This window comes from Lontra canadensis, unplaced genomic scaffold (assembly GCF_010015895.1).
Source record: "Lontra canadensis isolate GAN:19392208 unplaced genomic scaffold, GSC_riverotter_1.0 scaffold111, whole genome shotgun sequence".
NCBI lineage: Eukaryota > Metazoa > Chordata > Mammalia > Carnivora > Mustelidae > Lontra > Lontra canadensis.
Window position 1 is genome coordinate 1,723,502 of NW_022631105.1, and position 15,935 is coordinate 1,739,436.

Genomic DNA, 15,935 nt, shown 5'->3' on the forward strand with positions numbered 1-15,935 from the left:
AATGAAAGGCTATTTTTCTTGGTGAGGAGCTCACATTACCCAAATCGAAGCTGATATGTAAAACTGAAATGTCAGTTTATTGGTTTTCAGTGGAAAACTGTAAAATACACCCGCATGCACACCTGTCCACCCAAAGCCACTTTTTTTTTTTTTTTTTTAAGATTTTATCTATTTATTTGACAGAGATCACAAGTAGGCAGAGAGGCAGGCAAAGAGAGAGGGGGAAGCAGGCTCCCTGTGGAGCGGAGAGCCCGATGGCGGGGCTCGATCCCAGGATCCTGGGATCATGACCTGAGCCAAAGGCGGAGGCTTAACCCACTGAGCCCCCCAGGCGCCCCCCAGGCACCCCCCAAAGCTGCTTTGATTGAGAGCTGGGGGAGATGTGGAAATCAGGGAGAGATGGGCCCAACCCAGATAACGGAGTGAGGGCAGATAGCCCTAAGCTTTGGGTGCTGTTTTGGAATTCTTAGTGCTTTCGTGTGAATGTCCTCTTTGCCACATAAGCGAGGAGACGCTACATCTAAATTACGTGGTGACACTCTCTGTTATATTCTGCACTTTAATATTTTGTACGCTTTCTGTAGTAATGTGATAAAAACCCTACTGATCTTTGTTTTGTTGTGTCTGTTGGGGTTTATGTGTGGGTGTTTTATGAAACAAATGGTAAGATATTGACTTCTGTTGTATTAAAAGTTTCTTATGGGACTAAGGATTTGACCTCAGCATGAGTTTGCTATTATGGAATTGAAAATTAATGTTCTAGTAAAAGAAGCTTTTATGTGCTTTGCTTTATTTCTTTTACTATGTTAGAGGTTTGTCTTAAGTATGTTTTAAGCATTCTCCCCGCCTCCCTGTGTCCACATCAGTTGTCTTTGGTGTCTCATTTTTGTACTGTGTGAGGAGGTGGAAACCACGGGCTCTGAGAGCTGACAGACCTGAGTTTGCAGGGAGCGCCGACTCACTCACTGCGACGGGGCGACCGGAGGCAGATTGTTTTACTTTCTGGGATGTGAGCTTCCTCATTTCTAATACAATTTACCTTCTGATTTATCATGAAGATTCAGGGAGTGTATGTAAAGCAACTGGTAGGAGCTTGGTAGATATCAGTTCCCATCTCTTCTCTTCTGTGAGATTGATACTAAAGATTATTGGAAAAGAAGCAGAATGAAAGTTCTTCACTGGCTGGCCATGAAGTTGTTCTGATAATTTAGTGTAGTATACTGCGAAAGTTTTTTCCTGAACTTAGAATTATGTTTTAAATTTTTAATATAAGGTCTTTGCACTTTTTTTTTTTTAAGATTTTATTTGTTTATTTGTCAGAGAGAGAGAGAGAGAGAGAGAGATCACAAGCAGGCAGAGCGGCAGGCAGAGGCAGAGAGAGAGAAGCAGTCTCCTCACTGAGCAGGGAGGCCGATGCAGGGCTCAATCCCAGGAGCCTGGGATCCTGACCTGAGCTGAAGGCAGACACTCAACCGACTGAGCCAGCAGGTGTCCGGATCTTGAGGATTTTTGTTTGTCTAACATCATGGGAAGTTTCTCATAAATTTGAATACAATGAACATCTTAGTTAAATGAATGGGCAGTGATAGTGTTTTTATTTTAACTTATCCTAAAATAGATTCTCTTTGTCAAATTTTAATAACTTGAACATCTTAGAGTTTTAATTTTTCCATCTGAAATAGATTACATTAAGTGCAGAATATATTAAGAAATATTTCACTGTAGTTTAACAAAGCTTTCTATAAAGCTGTTTTCTTTGCCTTGGGACCAAAATTTTTTTTGTCCAAACGCTTAATGATTACCTTGGGAGCAAAGGGGGGAAATGTTTGACACTCTACTGATGCCTGTTTGTAGCTTTTTTCATGGTTTAGAATAATTAATACCTGCCTTTATTTTCTGTTCCTTGTTAGTGTTTCTATCGATCTTCCAGATGACGGCATGTATGTTTGGTGCAGTGTTGACGGCATGCTGAGCAAACCTTACCTTAGTGTTACTAAGAGACTCTTTTTGTTAAATGAACAGTGGCTTGATATTTATTTTAAATGTTCTGTAAATGTAGAAAATTTTCCCAGGCTTTCCTGATGGGTGGAGCCATAGTATATAACATGGTGTTTACATACCTTCTGAGAGGTCAAGATGTCCAGGCAAAATCTTGTTTAAATGTTCATCACCACAGAAACATGTCAGCTTATTGTTAGAGCTTTTGTATATACATTGTCATTGTCACTTCATTGATCTTCAGCACAAAGCAATTAAGTGTGCAATTGACAAGCAGGAAAAGTTCTAAAAGCAATTATAACTATTTTAATGTTTTAAACTTTTACCTGAATTATTCAGTGCTTATTTAAATCTTAAAAGAAATCTCTGTCCACATGTATTTAGTTTTTACTAGTCTATTCAATTTAACCTTTTATAGTGTTTTGATAGTTGTAATTTTCAAAATAATATTGATGTGAAACTAGTGTAATTATATAGCTTACTTTTCTTAAAAAACACTATAGTGTTTTATTAGTGGAAAGTACTTAGTTTCAATGCTGTTTTTAACTAGTACTTTTGAGTGCTTATTGAACTATAATTTTAATAAAAAGGTGGAGTTTCATTAAAGTAACTTAGGTTCATGGTTTTTGGGTGGGATTAAGATAAGTATTCATATTGGGGATAAAAATATTAGAGTCCAGAGATCTTAATAATGTATGACATAGTATAAACATTCAAAAGTACTTGAAAGAGGTACAACTGTTGATAAGTTCAAATTCTTATAGTTTGTGATCTTATATTCAGGAGACTTACTTTTTAAGATAAACAGTGGAAACCTTTTTCCTCTCTGACAATGGTCTGCCACTTTGTTATTTGCAGGGTATTTCAGTAAGTTACTCTGACATCTGGCACATCTTTTAGCTCAGCATATGCAAGAATAGAGTTGATAGGAACCTTCCCCTTGGGGCTTCCTAGCTCCTGATTCTGACTCTTAATGGAAAAATGAGCAGTAGGCATATTTTTTTGCTTATATGCTGTCCTGCTGGTGATTAATGGTAGTGATAAAAGCTCTCTCAATGCTTTCATTACTTTACAGACAGAATCACATACAAAAGTTTAAAAATCTCACACATTACATGCCACAAAGCCTGTACTTTTTAGGCTTTGTAATACTTTTATGATCTCAAGAAAGGTGGTAACCATAGTTTATGTATTTTTTGGCACTTGTAGGAGCGGTCAATTCTGAATTAACAGATGAAGTCTCAGGTTATTTATAGCCCCATTACCCCTCTTCTCTCTGTCCTAAAGTTGTTGACAATAAAAAAAAGGCTGCCACATTGCATTTAATGAAAGAATTTATGTTTTTATATTGGTGTTGCTAAAGTTCATAAATGTGACACTTCAGTGATTTCAAGTTCGGCTGATTTTTACCTCATTTAATAATAAAAAAAAGAATCTAATTAAAAGGAGAACATAACTGTCCTGGCCTCCTAGTGGACTGAGTCAGAATAGCAGTGATTTCTTCCTACAGCAGTCATCCTCAGTATTTCACAAACAGGCATAATCCTATCCAGCAAACTTGATGACTTGCTCTGTGGCAGCCTTTTCTGTAAGTGTAATATTGCTAATTCACTCTTTTGTACTTAGACTGATAACTGAAAATGAGATTTCTTTTTGTGAGTTATTCACTATTTTTCAAAAGAAATATTGATAGTAAATTTTGAGCAATTTATATGATTTGACTACAGAGGTCTTTTTTTGTTAAATGATTCTTATATGACTGCTAAGCATGTGAGTATACATTTTAGACATTTCTTCTTGATATTATTCAATATCTGAAATAGAGGCATCTTTTTGGAATTATGTAGCTTGTTTCTTTTTAGAAAAACTGTTCACATATAATTTTTTTTTAACAAAAGGGATTTATTTGAAGACTTAATATGTCAGTGTATGGGAGTAAGTGTTTGGGTCTTGAAACTTAGTATTACTGTCAGACAGGTCATACATAGGCTGCATGTAATTTTTCTTAATGTAAACAGAAGGGGTGGTTTTTGAATTTAGTAGTAGATTCTCTTTTTGACATTAATGCTAATGAAAATATTAAGTAGAGCAATAGCATGTTAAATGAGGTTACTTCAACGAAGCTATTTTTCAAATAATTTTATATCAAGGCTAAATTTAGAAAAATAACCAGAAAGTACTTCAGAGTACAGAGAGTACTTATATCAGATTTTGTTAGCAGCAGGGGGTTAATAATCTGCTCTGACCAATATGATAACCACTAGCCTTGTGGGGCTGTATAAATGTAAAAGAACTAAAATTACATAAAATTAAAAACTAGTTCTTCATTCATAGTAACGACATTTTAAGTGCTTGATAAACACATATGGCTAGTTGCTGTCTTCTTGGATAACATAGACTAGAACATTTCCATTGTCACAGAAGGGTCTGTTGGACAGCACTTTTGTATGCTATTAAATCATAAATAATTTGCTTCATCTATAATTATTTTGTACACCATCTAAGAGTAAGAGAAAGAAGTAAGAAGAGTAAGTAAGAAAGAGTAAGAAGAAAGAGTAGGACCCAACTTTAAGGATATATGTATAGCACCTCATTTGCTTAGAAGTGGTACTAATGAGACTTGTTGTTTATTTGTTGTTGCATTAATGCACCTGTTTCCCTGTTGATGGCCTGTATTTCTGTTAGCAAGTTCTGACTAAGAGTGACATGATCAGAGTTGTGTTTTGCAGAGATTGCATTCTCACTGCAGTGTAGGCAGGACGTCAGGCAGAGAGAGACAAGAGCTGGCTATCGGACTACTAGCTAGCAAAGTAGGGAGTTGTCCAGGTGAGATGAATGTGGTGGCAGAAGGAGAAGTGGATAGAGTTAGTCATAATAACACAATAGAATCAGGAGGACTTGGTGTTTGAATAGATCAGGGTCCAAGTGTGAGTTTGTGTGTATGTGTGTGTATGTGCATGCACACATGCACACGTGCGTGCACACAACAGGAGGGTGGGATGACAGGGATATTTGCAGCATCTGGAAAACAATGCAGTGGGTAATGGTGCCATCAGTTGGGTTATGTTAACACTGAAGGAGTGGGTTTAGGGGATAAAGTGGGAGTCTGACTTTAGAATTAAATTTAAGTACTTGTGAGATACTTGAGGGGAGGAGGCAGCTCCTCCTCTTGGTCTTGGTCTCAGTGGCAAGATTTGGACGAAAGATACAAACTTCAGAGTCGTTGGTTAAATGAGGAGGCAAGATCACCTGGGGGAAGAACAGAGCAGTCTATCTGGTGTCTTCATCAGATGCCCTCTCTTCGTCAGAATTAACTGAGGTGTCTTTGGGCTGGTTCTCAGGGATTGGCAAGCCCCTTGGTAATGCTGACGTGTGCCAAAGTTGGAGAAGCACCGATCCAGCATGTTGAAATGGTGAACATCTAAGCCTGAGCCATGGGAGAAGAGGGATCTGAGGTGTTTTCCTTTATGTAAAGAATGAAAAATAAGAACAGAGACGGAGAAACCAGAGGTAGGGAAAGGAAACTGAGGATGTGCAGTCCCTCCAGTTATATCCCACTAAGGAAGAGGTAAGGGCAGCTACAATTTGCTAGAAAGTAGGAGATGAGATTTAGGATCAAGGAGAATGGAAAACATTTAAAAATTGAGGGCATCATTAGTCAGCTAGAGATCAGCTTAAGTCGTGCCAGGTAACAGCAAAGGCCCACTTTGGAATGTAGTAGCACATGTTTCTCAAGATTTTGTAAATGTCTTTCATAGGACTGAGAATTCAGGGAGTGAGCCACCAGTAGAATTAAGGTAGTCTGGTAGAAATCAAAGGGACCAGGAATATATTAGAATTATTATTGGTACTGAAGTATCATTAAAAGACACATTTCAGCATAGGGTACAGGCAAGTGAAAATAAGAATGGAGGAGTGGAGGTTATAATGATGAAGACCAGTGTAGGTTAGAGGACTGGAGATATTGGAGAGAAATATGGAGCAGTCCCACAGTCTTGAGTTCTTAGAGGTGAGTCTGAGAGATGAGGGAGTCAAGCTAGTGCATGTGCTGGGCTGTGGTAGCATGGAGGTTAAGTTCATTAGGAGCTTGTATGTTAATCATGATGGCAAGGGAATGATAAGAAATGCTTGTGTGTCTGGTGTTGACATCATCAAGAAACTAGGATTGTTTCTTATAGGTCCGTGAATAATAGGTGACAGAGATGGGAAGAAGTTGACAAGCTGGCACTAGGAGAAATAAGTTTATTTTATTTATTATTTTTTTAATTAAAGATTTTTATTTATTTATTTGACAGAGATCACAAGCAGGCAGAGAGGCAGGCAGAGAGAGAGGAGGAAGCAGCCTCCCCGCTGAGCAGAGAGCCCGATGTGGGGCTCGATCCCAGGACCCTGAGGTCATGATCTGAGCCAAAGACAGAGGCTTAACCCACTGAGCCACCCAGGCGCCCCTAGGAGAAATAAATTTAATCCAGAAACACAAATGATAGGTGAACTCCAAAGCCTTGAACATTTTAAAAACAAAGACAGTAATTTGAGCCATTACAGTTAACCCTTATGTTGTGCCTACTAAGCACCCAGCCTAATGGCTAAGCACGTTACTTATGTTAACTCATTCGATCCTTACAATGACCCCATAAGGTAGGGATAAACCTATTTACAAATGCACAGAGGTCTAGAAGTTTGCCCAGTGTTACACAGGTGGTCAGTGATGGGACCGGGCTTTGAACCCAAGCAGTTTGCTGCTGGAGTCGGAGTCCTGAACCAGCTCCCTATATGGTCTCATAAACTAAACTTGGATATTTTAGAAGTTACTTTTCTGGGTGCCCATCTCTTGGAAGTAATTCTTTTAAGAAAAAAGTTAAAAATTAAAAACAACATTAATTTGTTCTCATATTACTTAAAGTAATGCACATTCACACTCTAAAATTTTGAAAATACATAAAAGGACAAAGTATATAAGAAAAATAGTTGCTGTAGTCATAGTTTTTATAGCTGGCCTTGTAGGGTGTGGTGTTACAGGAGCATGATGACACCCTCCTCTCTGGGAGAAGGGGCTGTGCCCTTACTTCTCCCCTGCCGACTGCTTGGGTAGAGCGTTCATTACTAGATCTTGGGAGTCTTCTTATTGCCCTTAACCCAACCTTGTGGGACCCTTATTTGCTCTTCTCTAGAAAACCATGTTAGCCACCTACCCTTGTTACCCAAAGCTGCCAGAATTGTAGAGGGTCTGAGATTTTACTGTACTTGCAAGCTGACAATTAGTCTGGTTCCTGCGTGGTTGTTGTAGACACGAGACTCCTGATCAGAGACAAAGGACTTCATGACTCAGAACAGGTAAGCCATGAGCTTCCTGTTCCCCAGGACAAGCCCTCCTCCCACCAGCTTCATGGGGGCATGCGGCTCCGGTGACGCCACTCCTGCTATGGGCTCAGGTCTTAGCTGAGCAATCTCAGACCTAGGGAAACCCACACATGGGTTTCAGGGAAACTTGCCTGGCTTTGCTCTGTGGGAAACAGACCTACTTCTGCTTCAGAGAGATACCGTCTCTGTTTTCTGAGAGTGTTTGCTATCCAGACATCCTTAAAAGATAGTCCAGGGGTTCCTGGGTGGCTCAGTTGTTTAAGCATCTAGCTTGATTTCTGCTCAGGCCATGATCTCAGGGTCATGTATCCGAGCACCTATTCTTCTTATCCATGATAAGCTCTTCACATAATATTTGATGTGTAATAAGATTCTTGCTTACAAAAAAGGGCTGTTGCTCAGAAAGAGGGAAGGAAGGTAAAAGAAATTACTATTGAAAGGTGGCTACCTGGGCCACCTGGCTGGCTAACTTGATAGAGCAGGTGACTCTTCATCTCAAGAGTTGTGAGTTCAAGCCCCACACTGGGTGTGGCACCCACTTCAAGAAAAGAAAAAGAAAGGTGGCGCTCATGTTTTGGTATCCTAAGTGGCTTGAAGGTTGTGAAGTGCAGGTTGGAGAGTTCTTTGGGAGAGTCAGTGGGTTCTTCCGGAGCACGTTTGGGGACTTCATGTTTCGTCTCACTTGAGTCCTAACTACAGTTAGATCTGATGTGTTAAATAAAATACAAGCATCACTCACTCCAGTCTGCTGGCCTCCCTTCCTGTGAACACTTAAGGTGCGCTGACTCCACCTTTGAGGACATCTTTGGACCTGCCCCGGGCAGCTCGGTGGTAAGCCTGGCCTGAGAGCGGCCCCTCCAGCGCCCGGTCATGCTGGGCCTGGGCTGCTCCGCCAGGGTGCGGTCGGGCCTTCTCCTCTGCATCTGACTGCGCGCTGCGATTGACGTGCAGCCTCTCCAGTTAGCAAATAATATAGGGCGAAACTGAAGTAAGTGTGTGTTTTGGATCTTTATCACACAACTTCAACTGTTTTTAATGTGGAAGGAAATATTACATGAGATGTTAATTGAGAGACATAGATTTATTTCTAATTTTGTTTGTTGTATTAGATGTACATTAGTGCATTAGGGTATAAAACATCAATATGAGTCTTTGAATTTAGGTACGGATTCAGTCATTTAGTGACTTTTCAGGAATATAACAAAGTTGTTTTTTATTCATTTGTTTGCCTTGTCCAATAGGTTTCAATGTTTCAAGCTTAGAAGCCTTGGTTTGGCTTGGTTTAGAAGACCTCTGGTTTGGCCCTGAGATCAGAATTTGTTTTATGTCTAAAACAAAACTGTGCATAAAGATGGTTTATTATATTCCGGGCACATGAAGTAATGATGGTTTTATCTAATGTGAAGAAAGAAGTGGTACATAATTGATAGCTGAGTGCTGCGCCTGGCCTTGGTTTCTGCTGCCGGCTTTGGTTGGGGAGTCCCTGGGCTGCAGAGCAGGGGATGGTGGCCTCTGCGGCAGTGGGGGAAAGGGGATGCTGGCAGCTTTGGGGGTGAAGGGGAGGGGGTGCTGACAGCTGTGGGAGTGGAGGGGAGGGGGCACTGGTCCTTGTAGGGGTGGAGGTTAGGGGAGCGCTGGCAGCTGTGCTGGGGGCCGTGGGAGTGGTGCTCGTGGCTGGCGCCCTGGGACCCGGGGCTGTGTGCGCTCATGGGGTCCAGCGCTCCGATGGCTGCTTGGCCGCCAACCTTAGTCATTCTTGATGCCCTCACTTAGAGCTGCAGACAAAAATTCATCAACCTGTGTTTTAAAATATGGTTCTAAAAAATGTTTTCACGAACTCTTTTTTTTGGTTCTTTAAAGCTTGATGGTATTCTACATAATTTGGTAAAGCAAAGTCACTCTAAACCTGACACTGTAAAGCTGGAATTTTTAAATCTTGTTAATAAATACAAATTTCCTCCCTTTCCAAAGAATCTTTGTACTTTCATATAGATAGAAACCTAATTAATCATGAGATGAAATAAAATACAGTTAGATTTCCATTATGTTTTTCAGGGCATCCGAGCCCGCATTTTAGAAACTCTGGTCATGCTCGTCCTTCTTGCGCTCCTTATCCTCGGGATAGTGTGGGTAGCCTCAGCGCTCGTTGACAAGGACGCGGCGAGCATGGAGTCTTTGTATGGTAAGCCGGCTTCTCTCTGGGACCTGAACCGGGCGTGGAATTACACACTCGCTTTCCTGAGTGTTTTAATAATTCTTTGTGTCGTTAGCCCTGTTGCTAATTTACAGAGTTAATAAGTCTTTAGACATGTTTAGGAAAAGAAATGAGTGTTCGTGTGTTTGCTGTATTGAGAATGAGCAAGCAGCTTTTATGATTTTTTGTTTGTTTCTTAGTTGGATTCTGTTCTTAAAATTCCATGGAGACTTTTTTTCTCCTCCAGACAGGTTTTGCAAAAGGGTTATTTCCTTTTCTTCTATTTTAGATCTATTTATTGTATAATTTAGAAATTATATGGCTTAGACTCAAATAGACAGTTATGATGTTTATCAAACAATTTATAGTCAACCTGTATCTCAATGTACAATATTTTGGATTTACTAAAACATATGTGCGTTTCTTTGCAGATCTCTGGGAGTTCTACCTACCCTATTTATATTCCTGTATATCTCTGATGGGATGTTTGTTACTTCTCTGTAAGTATTTTTCTGGCTTATTGTTGACAGGAGAATGGAGTTCTTTATTTTCGAAAATTATAGTAAGGTTTCCTAAAGAAATGTTTTTAAAGTTGGCCCTTCACTTTTTTAATGTTAAGATAAATTTTGATAAACTGAAACCATGAAATAAAACACATGTGTTGTTCTTTAAGGAAAGTCTCTCTTGTAGAGAGACGCACACACAGGCGCACACTCACTGAAAGCATTAGACTCTACTTTTGAATAGTAACGTATAATTCTGTGTGGTGAGTTTGTGGTCTTTGTTTCACATGTGTCCAGTTTTACTCGAGTCATCATAGCGTGTCTCAGGAATACTGTAAGCAGATAAATGTAGGTGTAAGGAGTGAAGATAATAGTTTGGTTCTCAACTCCCATCAGCACTTGAAATTTAATCTGCTCCTTAGTTGGTTTTCTTGAATTTCTTTAAAGTGAAAAGACCTACTGAACTGCTAGAGTCTTGCACATACTAAGCCTTCTTCAACCTTCAGGTATCTTTCCTCCTCTACCTGTCACCCCCCGTAGCTTTTTTATTGAGAAAGTGTCCCCTGACAAAACACTGAGAGAATCTAAGTTTGAGGCAAGAGTTTTCTTAAAACGATAATCTTTAAGTCTGTTCTCTGTTTTGCACTAGCAATTTACCTGCCTCTTCTCTGTGATCTTTCCCGCAGTGTGTACCCCCGTTGGCCTTTCCCGCATGTTCACAGTGATGGGTCAGTTGCTGGTGAAGCCAACAGTAAGTGTGTCGTCTTGTTTGTGAAATAAATGTGTTTACATCTGAGCATCTTTTGGGTTGTGAATTAGCAATCAGAAACATTAGAATATTTCTGTGGGCTTGGGACCTTGTTATTGTTGCTTTTATTTTAATCTTCTTCATCTTTGGAAACCAAATTTGTTTTTGCTTTTAAAATACTAACTACAGACACTCAGGTGGAAATTCCTCTAGCAAATTTTATGACAAAATTTACAAATACTTACAGATATTTTAGGTGTCTGTTGTATCAGTAGTAACTCTGTTATGTTTCAGAATGTGCCACGTATATTCCTTGATTAACAGACCAGTTATGTCTCTGAGGAGTTGGTGCATGTTCGTTTTGATTATACTTTTCAGTTTAATCTCAGAGTTACCATATATTCATTGTTATGTGATTTTCAGTTGGCAGTAATCATAATGATTTGTTCCTAATTTCTTTGGCCTCTAGCTATTTTGTCAAATATTTGCTCCCATGAAAATAATTCTTAGCTGCATTTAAGGAACTTGCCATTTATATTATTTTCATGGGTCCTCACTGCCTATAAACTCAGGTCTGAATGACTCACAACCTGTTCTCTATTCCACTGACCTCCAGCCTCTGCTCCCACCCCCTTGTCTGATTCCACACTCTCCAGCTGACGGGCTGTGCTCACAACAGGCTGTGTGCTGTCACTTCCAGGCATGTCTGGGGCTTTCTCCCATCAGTGCACCCTGCCTGCTTCAGCCACCTGACAGCCTCCTCAAGGCCTGGCTCTGATGTTGGCTGCGTTCACTGCCTGTCTTTGAACCTTGCCTCATCTCTTCTTTTAAGTTGAAATAATCAAGCTTCTTTCTCTGCACCGCTCATATTCTCCTCTGTATTTCATCGGTGGCACCTATCAAATTATTTTGGTTATATGTTTGTCTTTCCTGTCAGAGTGATTAATCAAGGAAAAATTTGAAGAAATATTGCAGTAGAGGTATTCTTTCAGTAATGCATGCTTAATTTTGAGAGATTTAAAAAATAAAGGACAAATAATTTCTTCATATCTTTTTTAAAAATAAAATTGGTTTATTTAACATTGCTACATAAATGTATACATACTCAAATAAAACATGCTATCAAATCCTAAAATTCACTTTCCTCTGGAAGAGGTTTTATGACACTGCATTCTTAATTTCTTCCTGATTCTCTGGCAGAGCTTTTTTTTTTTTTTTTTTTTTTTTTGGTCTTTTTCTCTGTTTCTATTTTCTGGCCCCCTAAAGATAGGCATATGTTCTAAATTCTGTCTTTGGTCTAACGTGGCTCTGCTCCATTCTCCTGACCACCTCTGCCACTTTCATGACACTTCTATATGTGTAACTCTGGGGAGCAAAAGGCTCTGCAAACAAACCACACCACATGATAAATGCTGTCCCTGAGTACCCACGGAGCTGAGAGCTCAGCTCATAGAAAACCGAACTACTTACTTAGCGCCCTTCCCAAAGCTGATTTTTCTTCTAAAGTTGTCTCTTACTAACATTATTCTCAAAACTTTAGTTATCTTTGTCTCTTTTCTTTTTGCTAAGACCCACTATTAATGATATTAAGTCAGTCTAGGCTCTATGTTTGTGATAAGTACTATATTTTACACACATTTCTCATTTAATCCTGCTAATAAACCCGTAAGTTAGGTGGTGGTCTTATTTTATGACTGAATTATCTGTAGTTCAGGGAGATTAAGTTGGTTGAACAAGATTTCAGATCAGTCTTGGTGGGGCAGGATTTGAACCCAGAGCCTGGTTTCAGACCCTGGACCACTGTTCTCTTCTGTCATAAGCTCCAGAGTACTTGAACCACGTTGTTGCTGAATGTACTTCACATCTCTTCACCTTTGTACTCTGCTTACAGTTTCTGATCCAGATGCCTTTCCCATTTTTAATAAATTAAGCTATCAGATAAGAGGCTACTATCATCAAAAACACTTGGCAAAACTTTTTTCTTCCCACCTAGAAGTTGGGGATCTTTCTTCCTCTGAGCTTTTGTAATGTTTTAGTTTTGCTTGAGTTACGACAGGTATTTTAACCCTGTAATTACTTTTTTTGAGTTCATTCTGTCTCTCCTGGACACTAGAATGTAAGCTGTTTGAGGTCAAGGACTGTCTTTGACTCCTATTTAGGTCCCCATCAGCTCAGAGTGGTGAAGAGTGTGGGCTTCAAAAGGCAGATAACTTTTCTTTGCCAACCCCTGTTTCTTGGCATATTATAAGACGGGGAAGACAACAGTCTGATTTTCACTGGATTGTTGTAGAATCAAGGGGATGGGGCGTATAAGCATTTAACACAAATATCTGTGTGCCCCTCATTGTCGCTCACTCGTATGAAGACAGACCCATAGTGTAAGTCACTAATGGACAGTGTGCATTGTAAGAGGAAATCTTTTTGTATGGGCTCGACCTTAAGAAAAGTAAAAACTGGACTGTGATCCAAACAGTAGAAATGGTGAGAACATTGATTGGAAAGAAACTTGATATCATGACCCACAAAGGTATGGCCTCTGCTTGCCTTAGGCTCGGAGCCTGTCTTGGATTAACTCAGCTCAGTCTGCTGCCTGCACCAGTGCTGTACATCTGCCCAGGCCTTCCCACTTTGGACTGGCGCATTGTCTCCTGGGGTTGGCCCTCACTGGTGGCGGCCCTCAGTGGCGGCCTGCTGACGTGGGTCACCCCGTCCTTTTCTCCTAGGTCTGTCAGCTTTTGTTCATGTTTATTTGTGTGTTATTATTTATTCATATTTTATTATTTTATTTTGCTATGAGTGCTAGGCCTATTGATAATAAGGGATTATCCATATTTATTGAAATACTAGGAATTACTGGATTGCTCTAAATAAATTTTACAGAAATTAGGCACCTGCTTAGATACCTAGGAGTTGCATGCTTTGAGACTCCTTTTTATGACCTCATCGGGAAGCTGAAAGGCTACACATGTATAGGGTTTCCACCTTTTGCTTTGTCCATCAGCTTCTCATAGTTTATTATTTTGCTGGGAAGAAGTAGTTTGGGTTTGAATGATATTAAATATGTCAGCTTTGGGCTTCTTTCAGATTTTCCCCAGAGCTAGGAATATATTTAGGATCATTTCAAGAAGGATAGCTATGTTAACAAAGCTAGAATTAAACATATTTTAGGTTTTATCAGTTGTGAAGATAGTGCAGATAATAGCCTATATAATGGGTGATTGATTAGTGGTTCTTGTTTTTTACTAGTCTTGTATGGCAGGGTAGTGAGCGGAGTATACACAAACACAGTATTTCTCTAGGGTTCTATCTACAGAATGATTTTGATAATACCAGTAGTCATAATTTGCAGAAAATTTTTAGTGTATACAGACGATATAAGTGGAAAGTATTGCATGGTGGTTACTGAGTTTATAGGTCTCTTGTGTTAAATATTTTATAGGTAAATATAAATGAGAAACCAGCGTTGGACGGAGTGATCTATCCTTCCTGCTCTAAAATATTGGTTTGGGTGTGAGATTGTATTTAGTCTTTTGGATGTTGAGAATTCATGCATTTGTTTGTCACTGAAAGAGCTGCAGTGTTCTTTAATCCTTTAAACTTAAATATGTGTAGATTTTCTAATAGTCAACTTTTGATGTGTTTAGTTATATGCTAAAATATTTTTCTTTAACTTATAAATAGAATAGTGGGAGTATTTTTATTTTAAATTCCTAATGATTTTGAATCTAAATTCGGTCTAAATCATAGACGGAATAGCCTACCGCTCTCACAAACACTAGTTCTGTAATGTGCATTAGTCAATGGTTTGATCTTTGAATTTAGATTCTTGAAGACCTGGATGAACAGATTTATATTATTACCCTAGAGGAGGAAGCACTCCAGAGACGACTAAATGGTATGTATGTATTCTGTGGTTAGGGCTCAATAAAAAATTATTTAATTCAGAAAAAGACAGCTAATTGAGGGGGAAAAATACAGGCCTCTTAGCACATTGTGCTGAGTCACCAGGTCAAGACGTAAGAGTAACATGTGAACGTCTCAGGTGAGGACAGTTTTGCTAAAGACTAGTGGCACTGCGGTCAAGCACCCGTCTTTCCCTATAGCTGTGATTAGGTGGGATTTAGCAAGGCCCGTTTGGTTCTAAGACACTGACCACGAAGGTATCCGCCTCTAGTGCTGTGTATTTTAAACATGACGACTTAGTTACTGAGGTTTTGCAAATTTGCATGTTTTCTTAGTGACTTTAATGTCTCTATTTCATTTCTTTCCTGTTGAAGTCTTAAGATCAAAAGTAGTCTGTCTCTTTGCTACTAGGTACCAAATTTGACGGTCTCAGTTGCGCTTAGGAGCTCTGTTGTTATTTGGGAATTCTGTTCATTATCAGCTGTGATAAGCATGTCAAAGATCTCAAAGTTTAATTTTTATTTACTCATCCTTTTGGCTTCAAATGAAGAACCAGTGAAAAAAAGAGTAATGACGTAGTTTAACAAAGAAATGATATAGTTTGGGTAAATTTTCTATTTTACTTAAATGCTTTTTACTTTGCACTCTCTTCTCCTGTGTGGTAGTTGTTTTCTTCTTTAACGTTGAAAACCAGTCCCAAGATCAGATTACTAGGAGCTAACTGTATTTCAGGATCATAATTAAAGAGCAGGTATAAAATGGAAGGTTACTTTAATTATGAAATAGAAATAGACCTACTTTCTTAGTTACAAATAGTGAATTTAAATCATCAACTCAAAAGTGTTGCTAACATTTAGAACTTTATTCTTAGATCAAAGAATTTCAGATTTTATCTATTTTAGAGAATTCTTGGCGATAATATTGTTTCCTTTGGTACCAATAACTGTTAGACTGGAACTACATGTATCTTTTTTTCTTCTAATATTATTAAAGCTATTTTAATATTTAAGCCTATTTTATTTCAGAATTACAACTTTTCTCAATACTGTCAGCTTCATAAAATTTCATTAAAGTAGTACATATTATAATAAATTTGCCTTACTCAGGTAGTCGTGCTAACATGTGATAAATATGCCTGAATTGTCCCGCTGCTGCCTGCGCTGTGCAGTTGTGCTTCTGCCTGAAGCAGGTGGCCTTTCTGTCTCTATAGATCAGGAGGCTGAGAACT

At 39.1% G+C, this 15,935-nt stretch overlaps 1 protein-coding gene across 6 annotated transcripts in view; it reads left to right on the top strand.

The window, feature by feature from the left end:
* The window catches only part of LMBR1 (limb development membrane protein 1), a 147,965-nt gene that overhangs the window by 79,204 nt on the left and 52,826 nt on the right, over window positions 1-15,935 (top strand). For 5 of the 6 annotated variants that reach the window (XR_004380614.1, XM_032840293.1, XM_032840295.1 and 2 more), the window contains 4 exons: window positions 9,415-9,541; window positions 9,985-10,053; window positions 10,743-10,807; window positions 14,627-14,699. Coding sequence is in view for 5 of the 6 variants with exons in the window: in XM_032840293.1 (XP_032696184.1) it covers window positions 9,415-9,541; window positions 9,985-10,053; window positions 10,743-10,807; window positions 14,627-14,699 (334 nt within the window). In the remaining variant the exon portion in view is untranslated. Of the gene's footprint in view, window positions 1-1,187; window positions 1,194-3,165; window positions 3,170-9,414; window positions 9,542-9,984; window positions 10,054-10,742; window positions 10,808-14,626; window positions 14,700-15,935 lie in introns of those variants that run through there. The other variant, XM_032840296.1, reaches the window with a different exon arrangement.